A 24,770-nucleotide genomic window follows, 5' to 3' on the forward strand; every position below is an offset into this window, starting at 1 on the left:
ATGCAGCAGAAACAGGACGTCTGTGAGACAGCGAGTGGAGAGACTCTGTTATTAACCTAACTGCCCTCTTCTGAATGGAATCAAGAAGCTTGAGAGAGATTTTGGGGGCACCACCCCAGACGTGGGAACAATATTCCATGGAAGGGCAGATTTGCGATTTATACAGAGTGAGCAGCTGTTTGGAAGAAAAGTAACGCCGAGAGCGAAAGAGAAAATCAAGTTTTTTAGATGCAGAAGAAGCAATATTTGTAATGTGCTTGTGCCAAGAGAGATTAGAAGTCAGAGTAATTCCCATAAGAGAGATATCATTTTGCCTAGAAATCGGAGTGTCACTAAAGATAAGCATAGGAGCAGAAGAATCCTTTTTGTGAGATATAAGACAAGACTGAGTTTTAGAAGGGTTGAAATCAACTAAGTTGTGTTTGCCCCACTGGAGGATTACCTGAAGATCGGCATTTAAGGAATTGGTAGCAGATTTTCGAGAAGTTGAAGCTGATTGAGCAGGACAATGTTTCTCAAAATGGAAAGTGGAATGCAATGTGCTATCATCGGCAAAACTATGGATAGGATTTCCAGTCAATGGAAGAAGCTCATTAATATACAAGAGGAAAAGAGTGGGGGAAAGAACCGAACCTTGGAGGACATCGGCATTAGTGGAGAAGTCAGAAGACAGAGAGCCGTCTACCATCACCCTCAGTGAGCGATCAGAGAGAAAACTGGATAACCAATTACTAAAAACAGTTGGCAAACCATAAGATGGAAGCTTGTTTAGAAGACCTTTATGCCAAACACGATCGAAAGCCTTTGAGATGTCAAGAGCAACTACTTGTGTTTCACCGAACCTTTCCATTGAATTAGTCCATAAATGGGTAACATAAGCAAGGATATCACCAGTGGATCGACACTGACGGAATCCATACTGGCAATCGTTCATCAGACGGAAGGTTTCTAGGTAGTTTAAGAGTTGGCGGTTAATTGATTTCTCCATTACTTTAGAAAGAGTAGAAGTAATTGCAATGGGACGATAATTGGATGGGAGGGATTTGTCACCCTTTTTTAGGAACTGGCTGGATATGAGCAAATTTCCAAGCAGAAGGAAAAACACATTTGGAATAAGAAAGTGAAAAAAGCGGCAAAGAATAGGAGTAAGTTCAGGAGCACAGGTTTTGAGAACAAGTGGAGAAATACCATCGGGACCTGGAGCTTTCTTAGCATCAAGATTCGTCAAAATCCTTCTGACATCCTTTTGACGGAAGACCACAGGAAGCATTGAATGGAGCATGTTGGGAATGGTGGGAGGTGTTTTACCAAGATCATTAATACATGAGTTGGAAGAAAAATGGGATGCTAGCAGGACAGCTTTATCCTTGGCTGAAGTGACAACAGAACCATCTGGTTTGGACAGAGGTGGGAACAGAGATGGGCAAAAGTTGCAGCCAATAACTTTGGCAAGAGGCCAGAATGCTCGGCTACCATTATGGCAAGAAGCAAGTTTTCTACTCTTAGCCTGATCAAACTCTAGTTTGGACTGATTAATAACTGCTTTACAATTGTTGAGAGCTTTGGTGTAGGCAGAAAATGAAACTGAAGAATTAGAAACAAGCCAATTACGATTTGCAACATTCTTCTCTTGAACAGCTTTAGCACATTTATTGGAAAACCAAGGTTTAGATAAAGGACGAGATTTTAAAGTGAAGTGTGGGATAAAGGATTCTATTCCTGCAAGAATAATTTCACTGACACGATCCGAGCAAACGTTGACATCAGAAGTTTTGAAACAGTAATCCGACCAAGGAAAAAAAGAAAAGTCTCGAAGGTCATCCCATTTTGCATTCTTGTAATACCGAACAACACGAGGTTGGGAATAGCCATGAGATAAAGGTTCCATTGGAGAAGAGACAATCACCAAGTTGTGATCTGAAGTGCCTAAAGGACCTCTCAATTCGACCATGTACTCAGAAGGGTTGTTTGTGAGAAAAAGATAAAGCGTGTTGGCTGTATGATTAGGATTGTCTGGTATTCTTGTAGGTAAATAAACAATCTGTGCAAGGTCATTAATAATTGCAAAAGCCTCAGCATCTCGACCAGCTGAGTCGGTGTGACTAGAAAACAGAAGCCAGCTGGAGTTGTGAACATTAAAATCATGAAGGAAAATTACCTCACTGTTAGGAAAGTTGGACTGGAGAAAGTCAAGCTGCAAATAGAGGATGTCAAAGAGCTCAAAGTGATTAGTGGAGTTGGGAGAACGGTAGAGACAACAGATGAATTTGACACAATGAGGTAGAGAGATTGTAAGCCAGAGAAGATTCCGAATTGCCAAGTCTCTGATGGGAATATCAGAACAGACATATGCACAAGTACCATCTTTGAGGCGAAAGGAATCATACAGCGAATAATTTGAGCATCTGAGATGAGCAGTAGTTGAATCAACTGATAACAGATTCTGTCAGAAAAAGTACATGGGGATTTGGCAGACTGCATGTGGAAATGGACATCGTTGAGATTAGAATTGAGACCACGTATATTTGTGAAATGAATTAGGAAGTGCTTGGGAGGTTTAGATTTTTTTGCAGATAAGCTTGCTCTATTACTTTGACAATTCATGGTGTATTCAATAGTAAGAAAAAGTGGGTGGGACATGCTGTACGAAGTAATGAAATTTTTGGATATGGCATACACATGGTAAGAATATACCCAGATCCTTGACATAATGTGGCTCGACAATGCTCCCCGCATACACACTACTCGGACTCCCTCCAGTCACTATCTGGCAGAGTAGAGGTAGCAAAATTATACACTAGCTGATCCGGAAGCCTCCTAGAGAGTTACCAATAGGTTCGGTCCAGTGTACTAACTAGTGGCCGGCCTGCGAACACCGTTTTAGAGCTGTACCCTCAAAATGTAAGGAATATTGGATCTCGGCACGATGTTCATCATAACCTCAAAAGTCATCACTCATACTGCATGATGGAAGAGATGAAGGGTTGATTGGAACTTAGCTCTAGAGACTAAATATGGGTTTCACCACTTCAAGCCTCCAATAAGCAAAGCAGTGGTATTGCACCAGTTGATGAGAGTCATGTGGTGTGGGCACCACACCTCGACCCCTGCTTACGTTGGTTCACACCTGGGTTGTCACCCACCATGTACTTGTCATGTAGGTTATACCCAGGATTACTAACAGTCCTACCATCGTGAAGGTGCAAGCAGAGGATTTGGCTGTCATAGACTGTCCAGACTTCGTCGAAATTGGGTCCACTTGACTTGAGTGTCACCCGAATATCAGTTCCATCAATGTTTTAGACTCCCAGGTAGCAAGTACAGCTTGTCTGGCCTATCTGAGAGAATGTCTGTGACAACCTATCAATTTCCACAATGACAGATGGAAGTTTGTTCCAGCAATTAACCGCCCGCTGGCTAAAGGCAAATTTCCGCACATCTATTCTATATCTGTCTTTTCTTAATTTGAATTTATGCCCCCTTAGGTTCGTAATCTGAACAAATGGAAGGATCCCATCAGAATTCAGCATGCTCAACCCATTCAAGGCCTTATACACCTCAATCAGATCACCACACAGGTGCCTAGTCGCCAGCCACTGCAATTTGCAGAACTTAAGCCTCCCTTGGTAAGAGGATCCCTTCATTCCCCTCATCAATCTTGTTGCCCTTCTCTGTACACGCTCAAGCAAATCTACATCCTTCCTAAAATGAGGCCTCCAGACCTGTACGCAGTACTCAAGGCATGGCCTGACCATTGCCTTATACAGAGGGACAATCACCTCCTTTTCCCTGCTAGCAAAATTCCTATATATCATTGACAAAACCCCATGACCTGCCCTGGCAGCCTGTCTGCATTGCTCAGAAAACTTCATATCTGACTGCACAATTACTCCCAGGTCTTTTTCATTTTCTACCACCGTAAGTGTAGTACCACACAGTTGGTACGTTTCTCTGGGGTTACTTCTACCCATATGCAGTACTTTGCATTTGTCAAGGTTACACTTCAGTTGCCACTTCTTAGCCCATTTGCCCAAATTTTCTAGATCGTTTTGCAGTAGCACACTGCCATTACCGTCATTAACAACCCTGCCAACCTTTGTATCATCTGCAAACTTCGACACTAAGCCTGATATACCTTCATCAATGTCATTGATAAATATACAAAACAACAGTGGACCCAACACCGAACCCTGTGGGACTCCACTAATAACATTAGTCCACAAAGAGCAGAACCACTTAATTACTACCCTCTGTCTTCTCCCACTCAACCATCCTTTTATCCATTGTAGCAACTTACTCTTAATACCATTCTGCTCCAATTTGTACAATAGTCTTCCATGCACAACAGTGTCAAAAGCTTTCCTGAAATCCAAATATATGATATCAAAATTATTTTTTGCATCCAGTCCCTTTATAGGTCTGGGGATGTGCAAATGTATCCTTAATTCCCAAAAGAAGATTAAATGATGAAGTGAGAGAATACAGACCTGTAACCTTGACTTCTGTTCCATGTAAATTATGGAGTTACTGTTGAAAGATGTAATGCAAGACCATCTACACAGGAATGCAGTCATAACATGGATTTGTTAAGCTGCAATCTTGTCTCTCCGACCAAATTAACTACTATAATGCAGCAACGAAGAAACTGGATGCAAAAATAATACTGACATCATATACTTATATTTCAGAAAAGATTTTGATACTGTTCCACATAAAAGACTGCTATACAAATTGGAGCATTATGGCATCAGAGGTAAGTTAGGACCATGGATAAAGGAGTGGTTGAAGACAGTGATTATCAATGGGCATTGCTCTTCTTGGATTAATGTTATTAGTGGAGTCCCCCAAGGTTCAGTGCTGGGACTATTGTTGTTTCAACATTTATTAATGATACTGATGAAGGCATATCAGGCTTATTGTCGAAGTTTTCAGATGATAGAAAGGTTGGCAGGCTGGTTAATGACACTAATCAGGATACTTAGAAACAAGATCTAGAAAAATTAGGCAGATGGGCTGAGAAGTGGCAACTGAAGTTAACACTGACAAATGCAAGATACTGTATATGGATAGTAGTAATCCCAAAATAACATATACACTGTGTGGGGTATATATTACTGTTATTTTCATTCTCTACTACCACACTCAAGGTAGTACACAATGAAAAAGATCTGGGAGTAATTGTGCAGGCAGACATGTTCTGAGCAGGTAGGATAGCTCATTGGGTTTTGTCAATGTAAATTTTGCCAGCATGGAGAAGGAGGATTATTCTGTTGTACAAGGTTAGGCCACACCTTGAGTACCGAATATAGGTGTGCAAGTCATTTCCTTCCTAATATTTTATGAAGGACATGGATCTGTAGGAACAGGTACAAAGAAGAATAATTAAATAGCAAGGAGAATAAAACTGTACTCTTATTTAAGGAAGACTTCAGTTCTATAGATGGCAGCATCTGGAAACTAGGAGTTAACTGAGATGTTTACAACTTTAGGAGAATTTATATAACGTAACTAGACTAAATGCACATGGTACCTTTACTCTGTCTTAGGCAACACATATAAATTTAAATAAAAAAAAAAGAGTAGGGTTGCAGAATAGATGTGTGGAAGTTTGCCTTCAGCCAAAGTGTAATTCTTAATGGAATATATTTCCACCTGGTGTTGTGGAAATGGGTAGTTTCAATAAATTTAAAGAAAGACTGGATAAATTATTACATTGGGCAAATTAAGCAGATACATCAACCAAAAAATATATATATAAGTTGTATTAATATATTGAATTACGTATGCATAAATGGATGTGAAAGTTACACAAAATGCCAGTAACTAGAAGAGTGAGGAAAGCAGAAAAAGAAATGTGGTAGATTTGTGAAAGGTGAAAGAATGTTAATATCCTAGAGGTTATGATGAATTAAGAAAATTATGGGCTGAATTGCCAAGCCAATATAAAGTGGGGGAACTGTAAAGTAAAATTAGTACATCAAAATGCTAATAAAATGAAAATAAAAATTATATAGCTGTCATGAGATATGGGAAGGGGGGGAAACATTTTTAGTAAATGGTCTAATATAAGTAATGCAAAAATGCTAGATCTGATGTCAGCTGAAATAAATATTGATACATGATCAGGTACAGTAACACCCCGAAGTTACGCGATAGGTGGGTCCGACGAAAATCGCTTAAGTTGAATTTGCGTAAGTCGGGGTACAACTTTGCATATAAATACATATAAATTTTGTTTAATTGGGACTAAGGACTAACAAAAACACTAGTTTAGAAGAAAAATATTTAATAAAATTGCAGTTCTTAATACATATTAATACAAAATATGTATTAAAAAAAATAAATGAGTTACGTAAAAAAGTTATTTCGATGTCGATGGCTTCATAAAATCTAACAAATTCATCTGACGACACAGCGCCTTCTTTTTTTCACGCAGAATTTCTTCGTAGCAAGCTAATAATTTTTTTTATTCCTTGCTTTGTAGCTATAACGCGTTCTTCATTGGAGTATTTTTTTAAGCCCTTTTCAATTGAGCTGAGTTTTTGTTTGTTTGTTATTTGGTTTTTAGGAGCATTAGCAACTAAGGCCATATTGCTCTGGGATATGCGGTGGTCATTCTCTGACCTTTCCGCATCCTCCGTATTTGGTGGTGAGGGGCTCAAACCCCGGTCTAATCAAGAAGCGTGTGCTACGCACTGCTGCTCCTTCCCACCTGGCTATGGAGGCGCCATTGAGCTGAGACCTTCTGTCAAGCTTGCAATTGTCATGTGCTTTTCTGGTGGAACTGGGTCTGAGTGTCAGATACTTCAGTGACGTTTTGCTCATGCATCTCTATGGGCTCATTGACATTATCACCATTGACTTCCAAATCTAATTGCCTGGCAAGATTAACAACTTCTTCTATCACATGAGCGACATGATCAGTTTCTGGCGTTGTTTTCGTCTTGTTTTTGAAAAAAAAATGGACAAAGTTTCCTCCGGACACCATTCAATGTTTTTTTGTGAATTTCATCCCAAGATTCTTCAATGATTCTTACGGCATCTAAAACATTGAATTGTTTCCAAAAGTCTTTAACAAATATCTCAGTATTTTGTCTCATAGCTTCATTCAGACGTGCAAATGAACGCCTCGTGTAGTAGGCCTTGAATGTTTTGATGACTCACTGGTCCATCGGTTGAAGCAAGCTGGTTGTGTTTGGAGGCAAAAACACAACTTTCACACGTGGGTCGAAATTAATTAGGGTGACAGGAGGGTGACTGGGTACATTGTCAATAAGAAGCATCACCTTAAATGGAATCTGTTTACACTTGCAATAACGTTTGACTTCGGGTATGAAGTGGTGACCAAACCAGTCCTCAAAAACGGAAGCTGTCACCCAAGCTTTATGATTTGACTTCCAAATCACTGGTAAGCTAATTTTAGATATGTTTTAAAACTCTTGGGTTTTCGGAGCGATAGATTAAGAGAGGTTTTAACTTACAGTCACCAGCTGCATTCCCGCCAACCAACACTGTCAATCAGTCTTAAACCTTAAAGCATGGAAAGTTTTTTCTTCGTGAAAACGATGTAATTTCCGACAAAAGTTGAGCAAGAATTCTAACGTACACATATAAATATGACAGTTGGAATGCAAATTCTTGTGTGCAGCTCATGCGGCAGCAAAGTTGAATTTTGTTCATCTTTCGCTCTCACTCTCCCCCGTTGCACCGTATATTGATAGCATATGAAAAACGACCTTGAAGATAGTGGGCGGCAGTGTTGCCAAATGAAAAAAATCAAGAACCACGTAACTCAGAGTTCGCGTAAGTCGGGGTATTACTGTATTTCATCAGGGGTTCCTGATACATGGTCACCAGACCATGTATCAGGAACCCCTGATGAAATACATGTTCCTGATACATGGTCACCAGACCATGTATCAGGAACTGCGCTTCTATACTTGACCATAGTAGCAGAAGAAAAGTGAAAGGCCAAAAAAAAAGCAACAAAAATGAAAGTATCACTTTCTAATACAGTACAGACAGGGTAGTCCCAAAGCAGTGTAACTTATTTAGGTAAAAATAAGTATCGAGTTGGGATAAAAATGGTTAATATCAATATGTTTAATATAAATATGTAGAATTTAGTGTAGGATTTAATTTTGTATAGATAGGAAATCAATGTATTTTAAAAATAGATAAAGAACAAATAAATGGTATAAGGAGTATTTTAAACAAATAAAGACAAAAAATAGCAATAAAAGTAGGATAGTAGGAACATTCATGTCACCCTCGTATTACACTAATAGTTTAATGAACGGGAAGAACTTTAGAATTATACAGCAGAAAGATAAAAAGCATAGAAAAAGTTATTAAACAACACTAAGCTTGCTGGGGTTGTGAAGCCCAACATTATAGTAAGGGCTCTTGCTTGTATTGAAAGGAAAAATGTGTGTCGAAACATGCCAAGAATTGAATCTAAAACAAAACCGAAAGTATGATAAGACAGTGAAAGTGCGCGATACCTGGAGTATTTCAAGAAATGCGAAGCGAAAATGAGCTGGCAGGAAAAATAAATGCGGGGAGATGAAGTGCACAAATTCAGTAGAGTAGATGAATGCATTTAGGCTTCAACCAAATGAGCAATATATCTACATGATAAAGGAATTTATAGCCACTAAGCGGACTAAATAGTAAGCTGCGAAGAAATTAAAAATAGCGAGAAAATAGTGACCTCTATTGTTCTATTTAGAATACAAGTGCAAGGAGATAATTTATAATTAGCACTGGAAAAAGAAACGCGGTTGGAATAGTATGGCTTTACTGTGATAAAGTCATACAAAATTAAACATTGCCGTTAATATATAAAGAATTATATGGTGGCAAAAAACATATACACATTAAACCAAATGATGGTGCTACGTTATAATAAGCTGAATAGCAAACGTATCAGAGTATGGCAAACAAGAATCATCAAATATTTTGAGATATAAATAAATTAGTAATTATAATCTATCCCTTGCATGAAAGTAAATCCAAGGAAAAAGAATTGGTTTAAATCCATAGAAGTAAGTAACATGGTGACTTAAGATCCAAAGGTGGTATACTTAAGGATCTGATTATAAGAGAACATGACATAAAGAACATGAAATAAGTCCATGTATATGAAAAAATTCCAAGGAAACATATAGTACAGCAGAACAAGAAATAATTCCATGTACATAAAACTAGACAAATCCACAGGTGTGAATTTACTGTGGAAATAGTAGTAAACGAAACCAAGGAAAAAGAATCAGTTGACATTATATCCAATGGTAGTGTAGTTAAGAATCCAATTACGAAGTGATATAATTCCAGGGATATAAGTAACATGGTGACTAAAGATCCAAAGGTGGTGTAGTTAAGGATCCAATTATAAAAGTAAATAAGTCCATTTAATGAAATAATTCCATGCATATCAAATTAGATGTATCCACAGGTAGTATTGGGTGTGAATTCACTGTGGAAAGAAAGAAAATTAAATTTATCTGTTGGTAGTGTAGTTAAGAATCCAATTATAAAAGAACAGGAAACAAGTCTATGGACATGAAACAGTTTAATCTTCAGAGGGAAGAACAAGAAGTAATTCTAAGGAACCAAAATATATATATATATTTTTTTATGTCTCTATAGCTAATAGTGATGTAGTTAGGAGATTGTATAAACTGATATATACAAGTTAAGTGGTATAGACCAAAGTCGCTAAAATCTGAAGGCTGCTATATGATTTTAGTGCAAAAATCTAGAAATGGATATTCAAAGGTGTAGTATGTTAACGTAAGCTTGAAAAATCCAAGACCCACAATGTAAATTTTACATGTAATATAAACCGTATCCTAAAACAAATTAGTAGAAGTCAGCCAAGACTTAATATGGGCAGTTAAATACAAGTAAGCCAAGATTCAGCATGGGAAGTTAATTATAAGTAATCTCATGAATGATTATTAAAACATATCCATTGGATATACAAGAAAAACGAAATCATAACAGTAGAAACTTAGTGACTAAAGAGACAAAGTCATCAATCCAAAGAAAATAGTTGCATCGGAAATCATGTATTGCTATTACTTACCAAGTAGTGGAATTCCACCAGATAATTTACAACTATACAAATATGTTTAGAACTGACCACTATACAGGGTGTCTCAAAAATATTGGTACAAACATTTAGGGGGGGGAGGTAACATCTAAAGGAATATGAATCGCATAGGAACCCATACCCGGAAACGTCACTGTAATTTGGTAGACTGCGCTGTTCATCAGTTCGCACGAGAGAAAATTTCTGGTTTACTCAATCAAACAGTAGTCGCTGCACGAAGAGCATCCATCGATATACGAACTGTGAGCTGGCAGACATGCACCTAGTGTATGGATTAGCAGAGGGCAATGGACGAGCCGCTCAACGAATTTATGGAGAACGCTTCCCAGACAGACATGTACCAGACCACCATTTGTTTGTGCATATGCATCAAAATTTGTGCGATTATGGGTCATTTAGAGGTAACAGGAGTAGTGTGGGCAAACCACGTTCGACGCGAACTCCCGCCATGGAAGAAAGTGTGTTGAATGCCGTCCAGAATAATCCTACTACCAGCACACGTGCCGTTGCCTCTGCCTTAGGAGTGTCTCGTTGCAGTGTGTCTGGTACGATGATTCCTTACACCCCTTTCATCTCCAAAGGGTTCAGTTACTGCTCCTCCAAGATCATCCTGCATGTGTGGCTTTTGCGCAGTGGTTTCTCCAAGAACGTGTTCAAGACATGAATTTTCCAGCCTATGTTTTGTTCACGGATGAGGCTTATTTCACTTTGGGAAGGCTTATTCAATTAGCACAATGCTCATGTGTGGGCACACGATAACCCACATAGTGTGTGCCCCCATGCGGCACAACATCGTTTCGCAATAAATGTGTGGGCAGGTATGGTCGGTGACTGCTTAGTCGGCCCATACCTGTTACCATCCCACACGAACTCCGCTAAATATCGGATCTTTCTTGAACAAGTTCTGCCAGTGTTACTTGACGATGTTCCATCAAATGTGAGACGCAACATTTGGTTTCAACATGACGGGGCGCCTGCCCATCATGGAAGGTGTGTTCGTCACCATTTGAACAGGCGTTTTGTGCGTCAATGGATTGGCCGTGGTGGACCCATTGCCTGGCCCCCATGCTCACCTGATTTATCGAGCCTTGATTTCTTTCTGTGGGGGACCCTAAAATCTATCATGTATGAATCGCCTGTGAAGACGGAAATGGATCTCATGGCGAGACTCGTCTGCGCTGCTGCTACTGTCAAAGAAACTCTAGGTGTGTTTGACCGTGTCCGCCAATCCATGCTGTGTCGGTGTCACGCATGCATCGCGTCTCATGGTGGAACCTTAAAGCATCTGTTATAACATCATGAAATGCATCCATCTCGTATTCCATTGTTAATATTATGTCAAATAAATGTTTACCACTAATTACCGTCTTGTGTCACTTCTGCTTCTTGTGCCCCTGCTACTACTTTCCCGTGACGTTTCCGGTTATGGGTTCCTATGCGATTCACATTCCTTTAGATGTTACTAACCTCCCCTAAACGTTTGGTACCAATATTTTTGAGACACCCTGTATAGTAAATCATAACTGAATTTATTACTGATAAAATGGGAAACTATATTGAAACAGTATTTTATAAAGTAGATAAGGATATTATTGTTGACCAGCTTATTATAAAGGAGTTGTAGAGCTTTGGTGAACAGTAGTTGGTGACTGCATATATTAGCCAGTCTTATGGTTTGGGTACATATTATACCTTTATGTATTTTGTTGGAAATATTGGAATGCCAGTTGGTAAGATAGATTACATCAAAGTTAAATTTATTTCTTTTATCATATATGTCAATATTACATGGAGGTCAAGTATTGTTAATAGTAATACTGAGGTCAAGGAAGTTGACTGTGTGATTGGTGGAGTTTTCTTTATTTAGCCTAAGTTCACTAGGGTAAATAGCTTTGGCTAATAGGTTCAAAGTTAGTATTTAAGACTAGGATGTCATCTACATATCTGAAAGCTAGTAGGTTATAATTTGGATAATTTATGGGATATGGTTAATGGGATAATTCTTCATAATGATGCAGGAATAGGCTGGAAACTAAGCTGGATATTTGGGAACCCATAGGAACACCAATAGTTTGTTTATAGGTAAGTTTGCCATCGAAGATATAGTTATTGAGTAAACAGAGGTTTACATAGCTGTTCCATGTGTTTTCATTTATGTTTAATTTATCTTTTTATCTGTGATAAAGCTGTTTTAGCACAAATATCAGTAAATTATGTGGTATGGAGATAAAAAGGTTGGTAAAATCAAATGTTTCTATGTTTGTTATGGTGATATTAGATTTAAAGGTGCTGATGATAGCTAGGTTATTATTAATTACCCAAGTAGATGTGAGATTATTAAAAATAGTTTTTAGCAGTTTGAAAAAAAAATGTTTGGCTGGAAGGCAGCAGCCACTATTTTTAGAGCTGGTAATAAAATTTCATCTTAAACCTACAGATTGTTTATGGAATTTTGCAATCATATAGAGAAATGATAGGGTTGAGTTATGTACAGAAGCGCAGTTCCTGATGCATGGTCAGGTGTAGTTCCCTGATGAAATACCTGATCATGTATCAATATTTATTTCAGCTGACAATCAGATCTAGCATTTTTGCATTATCTATATTAGACCATTTACTAAAAATGTTTCCCCCCTCCCATATCTGATGACATCTATATCATTTTTATTTTCATTTTATTAGCAGTTTAATGTACTAATTTTACTTTACAGTTCCCCCACTTTATATTGGATTGGCAATTCAGCCCACAATTTTCTTAATTCATCATAACCTCTAAGATATTAACATTCTTTCACCTTTCACAAATTTACTACACTTCTTTTTCTACTTTCCTCACTAGCACACGCTTCTTGATTATACTGGGGTTCGAGCCCGTGACCACCAAATACAGAGGATGCGGAAAGGTCAGGGAATGACCACCGCATATCCCTGGAGCAATATGGCCTTGGTTGCTAATGCTCCTAAAAACCAAATAACAACAACAACTTTCCTCACCCTTCTAGTTACTGGCAATTTGTGTAACTTTCACATCCATTTATGCATACTTAATTCAATATTAATACAACTAATATATACTCGTGCATCCTTTCATGCTGCTTTGCACTTTTAGGTTCATCTGGCACCTGATTTATTAATCCTGCATTCACTGAAACCATTTCATCAACTGTATACCTCTTTCCTTATGTAACTCTTTAAACATTACCTCCTTTAAGGGGTTACACTGAATACTCATTTTATATATGTGTGTATATTTATATGAGTAATATGGAAAGAAAGTTAATAAATTGTAACAAGCTGTAACTAATACTTATGGGTCAAATGCAGTTGCTAGAGCAATTATGCATTACAACCATAATGTGTATAAAATATTTTGTATAATATTGAAGATAATAATATAGAAGGTAATTCAAGCAGACAATACCAAGCAGGATTTAAAGAAACGCAAGGGACATAAAAATATATGTACATAAAACTTATCGTTGTCTACCCACAATCTAGATGACTTCAACTGGGGCCAACCACCCTGACTGAAGGCAAAAAAACGACAAGAAGTTCTCTGTTTCTGTAATGATCAATATCTGCTAAGATATATAAAATATAAAAAAATCAAGAGTTTTAAGTAATTTGAATCTAAACCAATTAAAGGTAGTTAAAAATTTTAGAATCAAAAGGAAGATATTATAAATGTAAGCATATATTGAACATCGTTGACCCGACAGAGAACGTAATTTAATAATTAAAATAAGAATAAATATAAAGTATAAGGCATATCTACCATATCCAGGACATAATGTAGTAACAACAATAGTCGTCATGAAATAACAATCCCTCTAGTGAGTTAATATATATGTGGTGACCTCTATGTGATGGATATGGTAAAAATAAATAAATAAATAATTAATTAAAGTTAAGTTAATGCAAATAATATAGTAAAAAAATAATGCGAATAGAGTAGGAATAATAGAACCTGGAGTTCAGGTTCTATTATTCCTACTCTATTAGTTTTTTATTCTTCTTACTATCTGCATGTTTCTCTTTGTGTTAACTTAACTTTAATTAATTATTTATTTTTACCATATCCATCACATCACAATTATTTTAATTATTAAATTACGTTCTCTGTCGGGTCAACGATGTTCAATATATGCTTACATTTATAATATCTTCCTTTTGATTCTAAAATTTTTAACTACCTTTAATTGGTTTAGATTCAAATTACTTAAAACTCTTGATTTTTTTATATTTTATATATCTTAGCAGATATTGATCATTACAGAAACAGAGAACTTCTTGTCGTTTTTTTTGCCTTCAGTCTGGGTGGTTGGCCCCAGTTGAAGTCATCTAGATTGTGGGTAGACAACAATAAGTTTTATGTATATATATTTTTTATATCCCTTGCGTTTCTTTAAATCCTGCTTGGTATTGTCTGCTTGAATTACCTTCTATATTATTATCTTCAATATTATATATATATATATATATTTTTTTTTCCCTTTTGGTTGACATATTTCATCATTTGACAATAATTACATGAGGGGTTACATTAATTTGTAACAAGATACTGGTTAGTAAAGATATCTGTAACAAATATATTACATACAGTTAATCTTGCAAACCTTGTAAAGCTTTGAATCCCTGAAGAGGAACTCGGGAGCTTCCAGTAACAAACTGCAAAAGCCTTGCTCGCCTTTCTTCACTATAAACTTCTACAGCTTGCCAAAACCACTTTACGATATTTGTATCAGGTGTGCAGTGTTTCAGCCGAGTATTCATCTTCCAGTCTTCCATGTCAATTTTTCCAAGGCCACCAATAACAAGCTATTAATAAATACAAAAAAAAAAAAAAAAAAAAGCACCATATCATCTAACCATGCCTAATATGTAAAACTAACAAACAGTTATGTTGAAAGAAAAACAAGTTTCGTAATTTAAGCACCACATTACACTTCAGGCATTTCCAAATATTTTTTAAAATAACATTCTTTTTTAATAAATTGTAAGTATTTGCAAATAAAAATGTTATGAAATAATTCAATGTGAAATTTAATGAAAATCATTATAAAGGGGCATATATAAAATTTGACTTTTTATTAAATAATTTTAATTGCTTTTAATTATTTTGTTCTTTTCTATGTAGATAAGCATTAAATATTTGATATGACATTTAATGAAACTCATTTGAATATAACTAGGGATGCGCATTAAAAAACTGTTTACTTTATAACTGTCCATATTGAGAACAGATTTTTTCTGAAAGAGAGAGATGTAAAATTTCATGAAATATGTTCAAAAACTAGCAGTCAATTTGTTCCACGCAGATCGATGGACATGGTGGTGATCATTCACATTTATGCATTTTTGTGCAATCACCTAAGAACAGTCATTTAAAAAAAAAACATTGAATTCTCATAGTATGAGGATACTGCTGAAACAGCAGAGGTATATTTCAAAAGCAGTTGACACCTAAAAGTATAACACCATTATTTGCAATGCTGTTAATTTAACTTACAATGATAGATGAAAAAAGTAAAAAAGGAGAAAATTCCAATATTTTAGCTAGGGCAACAATACCAAGCAATTTGTAGTAATAGCCAAACAATGAGATGTCAATGTCATTAATGAGAAGACTGCATTTCCTAGTGCAAACCTTTGTTTTCATAGCTTTCCTTCAAAAGAAGTAGATGAGTTAATTTTAGAAGTTTATGATAGACCAAAGCTAATATGATCTAAGCCAATGATTCCCAAATTGTGCGCCCCAACACTTTGGTGTGCTATGACTTCCAAGTGTTGTGAGATTAGGGAAACTTCAGAGAGTTCAATGTATCAGGAATATAGCAATCTTTAACTCCAAGTGTGACTTGAGTGGCAAAAGTCTGGGAATCACTTGTCGAAACTATGGGTCTTTAACCCATTGCCCATAAAATTACTATGAAAGGTCCATTAGCCTACAGAGTAGAAGTAGTGTAATAATGAATGGTGCAACATTTGGCAAATAGATGATCCAAACATTCAGCAACATTATAGTGAAACTGTTAACCAATATGATGTTAAGAAAGAAGTATCTATACACAGTCTTATGGTGTTTATTATAACCTCATACGTTTGGCTCATCTTATGTTTCACGGCACTGGTGAAGTTCACTGTTCTCCAGAACAAGGTATACAATATCCAAAATAATACATCTCACTGATGAATGCCTGGAAGTATATTACTGTTACTATGAGCTGTATGAGGTGCATTCAGAAAGTTATTATTAATTTGTTTCTTGGAAGTGGCTGTTCATTTGAACACAAAATTTGTATATAATGTAATGTATATCATTCTACATATTTGGGAATATTTCTGGATAATTACAACCTTTTTTTTTTTTTTTTTGTCAAGGGTGTTAAAGATAGATTTGAGGACAGTGGAATGGAAAAAGAGTTTGGACCAAAATGACAAGTTGTTCTCAAATCTGTGATGCTGCAAGCACAAAGAGAATTTCAAGAAAAATGATTAAAGCAACATAGTGGTTCACATCAATACATTGTGTATACTAATAATGCCAGATTTTATTTGAAGTATGGCTTCCTTGAGCTCAAGGAACCACCAGGCTTATATTGTGAATAGTGTATAAATACACAAATCTTGACAAACTAGTCTACAAGAAAAACAAGATACCTGGCTTCAGTGCTCCAAATCTGGTTAAACTGCTAAGCACTTCTGGAAGGATTAAAGAGAAAACTGTAGACCAACCAAACAAGGGTTGGTATGCTCTCGGAGTCTATTTTTAATTTTGAAAAAATAGTGACTTCTTTTTAGATGGCCCAGAAAACAGTGAAATGCAAGAAGTCTCACAATATCAGAGAAGAATGAAGTCGGCCTCCACTGAAATAGAATTGAAAAGAAGTGAGAACATTTCAAATTGCACCACTTTCCAACAACAGTATCAAATGCTGAATTCATCTCACATCGGAGTACATTTCAGGTCAAGTTCTCACTGAGCCTGAAAAAAAGCAGGGAAGTTTTTTCTCCAAGCAGGTGAATTTGTTGATACTTTGTTTCATACAGCATAAGAAAAAAGAAGGTATTCTTGAAGAATTCCTCTCCTGCAATCAATATCAACAACAGGAGAGGACATCTTTAAGAATAGCACTCTCAAGTGGAATGATTGTTTGGCTGCCCGCACTGATGGGAACTGGAATTTTGTACCAAGGTGAAGGAGTCAATCCCAATGTTGTTGCAATCAGTGCTTCCTAAATTGAGAAATGCAGTCAGATTTCTATCCTTTAAGGATGCCATCTGAATCATGAACATTAAAGCAAGAATCCAAAAATTGAGGGTGTTTCTTAAGATGTGTAGTGAAAAGGGATGAGCATCAAAATCTTCTATTTTACTCTGAAATCCACTGCTTCCCTTTCTTGTGGAAAGATGCTCACAAGGATTTCAGAACAAAGAAATAAATTATTCTCCAGAAGCATGTTTTGGCTTGTAGTTTCAAGGATTCCATTTGGTTGAGGAAACTGGTCTATTTGTATGACATCTGTTACGAATAAACTGAACACAGACATACAAGGTCACTAACAAGTCATGGTTCAATACTGGTGGAAAAATATCTTATACTTTCATACCAACTGGAAGTCTCCCAAGATATCCCCTACTAATCATGAAAACACTTTTCAAAGATATTTAAAAAAGCTTGAAGGTCAGATGAATCAAGCTATGCCAGAATATGTCCACCTTGAAATGCACAGCTGGATCAGAAATCAAGTTGATTTGGATTTAAAAAATTTAGTAATGACATGCCTGGTCTTTAAGAGGAGCTGACTGATCTCCACAAAAATAAAGTTTGAAGACAAAGATTTATTCATCTTTGTGTTCCAGTTTCTGGACTCAACTGAAAGATAAGTTGACTCAGTCAGGAAGCTAAAAAGTTCTGCTGCCTTCCCAACACTGTAGCTCTGCAAAGCAGGAGTTTCAAAGCCTCGTTTTGGACGAGATGAAAGCAAGACAAGGACTTGATCCTAGGCATGATTCTTGTGCTCTTTATCTATGTACTAAACCAAGATTTTCCCAGTTAATTGTGAAAGTGCAAACTACCGAAGATGAGGGGCATGAATTAGTGGTCATCTGGGCAAAAAAATTTTTTTTTGTTTCAAATAACCTACTGCTTGCAACCTTATTTGTTCTTAAATAAATTTAAGATTTTCTAAAATTCAGTGAAGAAATTCCTTGATTCAACAGTTCTATTTTGTTTTTACGTGCACTGTTAAGCTTTGTTAAGATCTGAAATTTGAATATATTGAGTGACTGTGTATATTTTTCCCTCAATTTTTAACTTTGATACTATACAACAAATCTATGGCAATCTGTTACAGATTACATATCAAAGGTTTACAAAATTACGAGGGAAAAAAAAAAAAAAAAAAAGCTGACATAAATGATAATAAATGAAGATTTTTCTGATATAAATAAAAGAAGAAAAATATAAAATAACTTCTAAGTGATATCCCACCATTCACTAAACATTATACAGTTTCTTTTAACTTTATGTTCAATATTTTGTAATCATTTTGCAAATCAAAAATAATGAAACATGGCTTTCAATTCGACAATAAAAGCTAAAAAATTAATTTTGTATAATTAAAAAAGGTGTCTGACAGGTGTCATGCAAATGTATTTGTTTCATTTAGTATGCAAGTGAGGGAAGGTTAATGGACTAAAAGCCGCTTTGGAGACATAATTATAATGGATTTGCCTCTTTGTGCAAATGTCATTCTGATATATCAGTTAGTTATCTTTATTACTTGATAATCTGATACCTTTTATTAAAGACTAATTAATTTTCCTATCTGTATATTAGTACAAATTCCTCATTATATTTCTGGTTAAGCAGTAATATATAAATAAAACTCATTATGGTCCTATTATCAAGCTAAAAAGAATAAGACAAATAACTTACTTCAAGCTCTTTTTCATCAAAAGCTTTTAAAAGATGTTGAGGAATTAATTCATTGAAACCTTTTTGTAATGCTAAAAACTGCTGTTCAATTCCTCTCATAAACCGATAGTTAACATATAACCTACACAACAGGGAAGAAGCATTTTTCACTTTACATATTTCAAAATAATTATTAAATAAAATTTATATATCACACCACTTTATTTTAAAGTAAATATATTTTTTGAAAACCGTAGTTTTGTAAAATTCTGAGGCAAGAATGAATTATACACTAATATACATTTTTTATATTGTTAGAAAATAGACATTCATTACTATAAGAAAGCAGAAAGGGCAACACAATTCTGCATTACAAAAATAATCTAACGATAATTAGAAGAATGGTTGATAAATATGTAGGGTTGGTACTATGACTGAGCTCAGAAGACTACATTGGCCATTAATTTTCAACCAGACTATGGATAGTTAACTGCTCTCCTGGATCAGCCATCAATATAGCCAAAACAAATGGCTGTGCTGATTTCAAATCTTAATAGATGAAAGATATTTTGAAAATGTAGTAGCTACCCTTAAGTTATAAGTAAACATTAGATACATAAAACCCCAAATACAGAGCAACCTGAAATAATGCAGGTATTGGGTAACAGGGATAATACTCATGTTATAAGCTGTTTGCATTATAAAAATACTCACAAAACTGGTAAAAAGATGCACAAAATAATACAAATCTTCAACAAATACCTCATATGCACAAGTAATAATACTTGATTAGGTTATACAAATGAGTGTAGCATGTTTTAAATTAATGTAAATTAATTTAAAACAAGCTACACTTCTTGTAAATTAATGTAAACATTAATTTACAAGAAGTGTAGCATTCAAAAAATGAAATAGTGGCAGGTGTTATTTTTTTACATTGTCTTCATCATGCGCAATCTTTTTCAAATTATGAAATACAAAACCCAAAATGCACAACAACCTGTTATTTACAATTCTCAATACTACACATACCACTGTTCAAAACTGTAGACCAACCAAACAAGGGTTGGTATGCTCTCGGAGTCTATTTTTAATTTTGAAAAAATAGTGACTTCTTTTTAGATGGCCCAGAAAACAGTGAAATGCAAGAAGTCTCACAATATCAGAGAAGAATGAAGTCGGCCTCCACTGAAATAGAATTGAAAAGAAGTGAGGAATCAGAACACATTAGGGTTGATCTGTTCTCAAAGTCTACTATTTTTAACTTTGGAAAATAGTGACATTGGCTTCTTTTGAGGTCCTAAACTTTTCTTTTTCAATTTACCATACCACAATTACAAAAAAAGAGAATTTGACAATTTTAACTTTAGGGTTGAACAGATCAACCCCATTAGGGTTGATCTGTTCTCAAAGTCTACTATTTTTAACTTTGGAAAATAGTGACATTGGCTTCTTTTGAGGTCCTAAACTTTTCTTTTTCAATTTACCATACCACAATTACAAAAAAAGAGAATTTGACAATTTTAACTTTTATTGGTCATGATGAAGAGTGAAAGGCCACCTTGTTCATAAACCATGAAGTAAGCAAGGTTCTAGACAGTACATAAACACAAGGAATGAAGTTATGTTGAGTGAATTAAGTTATTAAAATTGAAAAACTTTGTACACAAATGCTTTTAAATATTAAAATTTTCCCATTTTGGCTTAAGAGACAAACATTAACAGTGGAATTACCGTTAAAAAAAAAAAATAAAAAAAATATATAAAATAAATAATAATAATAATAAATAACTACTTGTCCTTATTTATTTGCAGCAATATCTACTACTTTTATATATATATATATATATATATATATATACAAAAAAATTAGCAGATATCTGATTTAGTTTCATCAGCTGCTAGATCCAAATTCCAAAAAACTTCAATTTCGGCTTGCAAAAGCTCACATAATAGTAGTGGCATGTGATGCAAGAAAGCAAGTGTATGAGCTTATGAAGCATCAGCCAAATAAAAAAAAAAAAAAAAAAAAAAAATCACACCATTCCCTCCAAATGCCTGTCCAGATCCTCCATAAACGTATTTAACCTATCAACTTCCACAACGACAGATGGAAATTTGTTCCAGCAATTAACCACCCAATGGCTAAAGGCAAATTTCCGCACATCTATTCTACTTCTGTCTTTTCTTAATTTGAATTTATGCCCCCTTAGGTTCGTAATCTGAACAAGTGGAAGGATCCCATCAGAATTCAGCGTGCTCAAACCATTCAAGGCCTTATATACCTCAATCAGATCACCACGCAGGTGCCTAGTCTCCAGCCACTGCAATTTGCAGAACTTAAGCCTCTCTTGGTAAGAGGGTCCCTTCATTCCCCTCATCAATTTTGTTGCCCTTCTCTGTACATGTTCAAACAAATCTACATCCTTCCTAAAATGAGGGCTCCAGACCTGTATGCAGTACTCAAGACGTGGCCTGACCATTGCGTTATACAGAGGGACAATCACCTCCTTTTTCCTGCTAGCAAAATTCCTATATATCATTGACAAAACTCTATGACCTGCCCTGGCAGCCTGTCTACATTGCTCAGAAAACTTCATATCTGACTGCACAATTACTCCCAGGTTTTTTTTATTTTCTACCACCTTAAGTGTAGTACCACACAGTTGGTACATTTCTCTGGGGTTACTTCTACTCATATGCAGTACTTTGCATTTGTCAAGGTTAAACTTCAGTTGCCACTTCTTAGCCCATATGCCCAAATTTTCTAGATCGTGTTGCAGTAGCACACTGCCATTACTGTCATTAACAACCCTGCCAATCTTTGTATCATCTGCAAACTTCGACACTAAGCCTGATATACCTTCATCAATATCATTGATAAATATACAAAACAACAGTAGACCCAACACCGAACCCTGTGGGACTCCACTAATAACATTAGTCCACGAAGAGCAGCACCCCTTAATTACTACCCTCTGTCTTCTCCCACTCAACCATCCTTTTATCCATTATAGCAACTTACCCTTAATACCATTCTGCTCCAATTTGTACAGTAGTCTTCCATGTGCAACAGTGTCAAAAAAAGCTTTCCTGAAATCCAAATATATGATATCAAAATTATTTTTTGCATCCAGTTCCTTTGTTACCACATCATAATATCCTATCAAATTTGTCAGACAAGACTTTCCCTTAATAAACACATGCTGTGTCTGAATTATTGCTGCAGTCTTGTCTAGATGATCCTGCAATACATCTTTAACCAGTGCTCCATTATTTTACCTGGAACAGAAGTTAAACTAACTGGTCTATAATTACTCGTTTCACCCTTCGATCCCCCTTTGTGAATTGGGGATACATTTGAACATCTCCAGTCCGTGGGGACCTACCCTGAGTCCAAGGACACTCTCATAATTATGGCTAAGGGTTTGCTTAGTTGCTTTGCCACCTCCTTTAATATAACTAGATAGATCCCATCCACCCCAAGTGCCTTTTCTTATGTTTAGCTTCAACAATTTCTCCTCCACTTTGCTCTCAGTATTACAAAATTATTAAGCACCCTGCTACAATTTGATAACCTTCTGCCATTTTCAAACCTTAATAACTCCTCATGTGTGAATATAGATGCAAAATACTCATTCAGTTTGTTTGCTATCTGAGCAGGATCATCAACAGGCAAACCATCGATATCAAGTGGACCAATCAGATTAATCTCCTTCCTTTTAGAGTTTATATATGTAAAGAAATCCTTGCTGTTTTTCTTAGTATTCTTTGCCAAAGATTTCTCATAATCTGCCTTCGCCTGCCTAACCTCCTTTGTGACCTGATTACAGACTAGCTTATATCTGCCACAGGCTTCTGAGTTGCTTGATAATTTATATGCATCCCATGCATTTTTTTTTCTTCTCTGTCACGAGTCTCATTAGTTCATTTGATAACCATTTAGGCCTAAACCTTGAACAATATTTCTTAATAGGTATGAAACTTTTAGTAGCTTCCATGATTAATTCCTCAAATGCTTCCCACTTAGAATTTACTGTTGGTAACATAGTCAGTTGATCCCACTGTACAGAATTTAAAAACTGTCTGAGACCACTGTACTTACCTTTACGGAAGCAAAAACCCTTTCCTTTACCCCTGATGGTAATTATATCTTTATGTAAATCCCACATCAGTACACTGTGATCACTGCCACCTAGTGGTTCCTTTATCTGCAAATTCTTAATACACGAATGATCACTGCTGATAACCAGATCAAGAATATTACCCTCTCTGGTTCCCTCTCGAACATGCTGCTACAAAAAACAATCATCCAATAAATCTACAAAAGTCTTACTAGTGTGTGAGTGACCAACCCACAAGTTCCAGTCAATATCTGGGAAGTTAAAATCCCCCATTATAAGACATTCTGATTTACTAGCCCACTATTTCTCTGTACAATTGTTCATTGTACTCATTCGAATAATTAGGCCTATAACACACTCCTACTCTTATTTTTGCTTTCGCAGTGTATATGTCACACCAAACTGACTCAACAGTGCACTGTTCATTTTTATCAATAGATGCACTTCTTTTGATTTTATGTTTTTCTTAATTAACAGCATGACACCGCCTCCCTTCCTATCCTGTCTATCCTTTCTATACACATTGTACTCCCCAAATTCCAATTCTGCATTCCTAATATCAGTGTGACACCACGTCTCTGATATCCCAACAATATCCGTCTTTGATGTCTTGACCAACACTTCAAATTCATCAAATTTATTTACTATATTTCTAGCATTAGTATACATGCAAGCATACATGCACCTATTCCTATTCACCCTGACACATCCCATATACCCACCTGTTTCGTAATGACTGCCATCAGTCCCTGAAACCCCCAGTACCCCTTGCTCCAGGTCGCTACTTATTCTAATAGAAGTTGTGCAAGAATCACCTTCACCTCTACCCGTGGCTACTTTTAACCTTTTAGTCTGTGAATCCTCCCAAGCTAGCAGTTTTCCGATCCACCTAACACTGCCTCAATAGCATCAGCAAATATTCTTGCATCCTTTCTATTTAAGTGTATCCCATCCCTGCAGAAGCAGTCTCTCCTGTTAACAAGCACAGACCACGCCGAAAAAAATTCTTCCCCTTGAGCCTTGCATATTCCCTCCAGGGCCGAATTGATTGACAAGGCTCTCAATTATGTACTCCCTCCTATCGTGTCTGGGCACAATTGCAGACACTTTCAAATTTAACCCTAACTAACAACTTTTTTGCAACATTGACCTGTACTTGTTAAGTAAATCTGCAAATCTCCTACTCTTAATGTCATTGGTGCCAACGTGTACAACAATATCACCTTTTGTGCCCTTGAAAGATGATATATGCTTTACGTCATCAACTTTTGCCCTTGGTCCTGTTCCATCAGAGAGTGCTAATCAATGGACACTGCTCATCATGGACTAATGTTATTAGTGGAGTCCCTTAGGGTTCAGTGTTGGGTCCATTATTGTTTTCTATATTTATAAATAATATTGATGATGGTATATCAAGCTTAATGTCCAAGTTTGCAGACGATACGAAGGTTGGCAAGGTTGTTAAGGACACTACTGACGCAATGCTGCTGCAACAGGATCTGGAAAGGTTGAGCAGATGGGCTGAGAGGTGGCAAATGAAGTTTAACATTGACAAATGTAAAGTACTACATATGGGAAACAGCAACCCCAGGGCAACGTATCAACTCTG

General features: G+C 36.1%; 1 protein-coding gene across 1 annotated transcript in view; it reads right to left on the bottom strand.

Moving 5' to 3' along the window:
• The window catches only part of Smurf (SMAD specific E3 ubiquitin protein ligase), a 264,916-nt gene that overhangs the window by 31,048 nt on the left and 209,098 nt on the right, over nt 1-24,770 (bottom strand). The window contains exons 15-16 of the mRNA XM_090386893.1: nt 19,059-19,179; nt 14,734-14,935 (exon numbers count right to left, since the gene is read on the bottom strand). Of these exons, the coding sequence (XP_090243019.1) occupies nt 14,734-14,935; nt 19,059-19,179 (323 nt within the window). The remainder of the gene's footprint in view (nt 1-14,733; nt 14,936-19,058; nt 19,180-24,770) is intronic.

The sequence above is a fragment of the Mastigoproctus giganteus genome, chromosome 12, assembly GCF_048544385.1.
Source record: "Mastigoproctus giganteus isolate SK-2022 chromosome 12, ASM4854438v1, whole genome shotgun sequence".
NCBI classification, from domain to species: Eukaryota; Metazoa; Arthropoda; class Arachnida; order Uropygi; family Thelyphonidae; genus Mastigoproctus; species Mastigoproctus giganteus.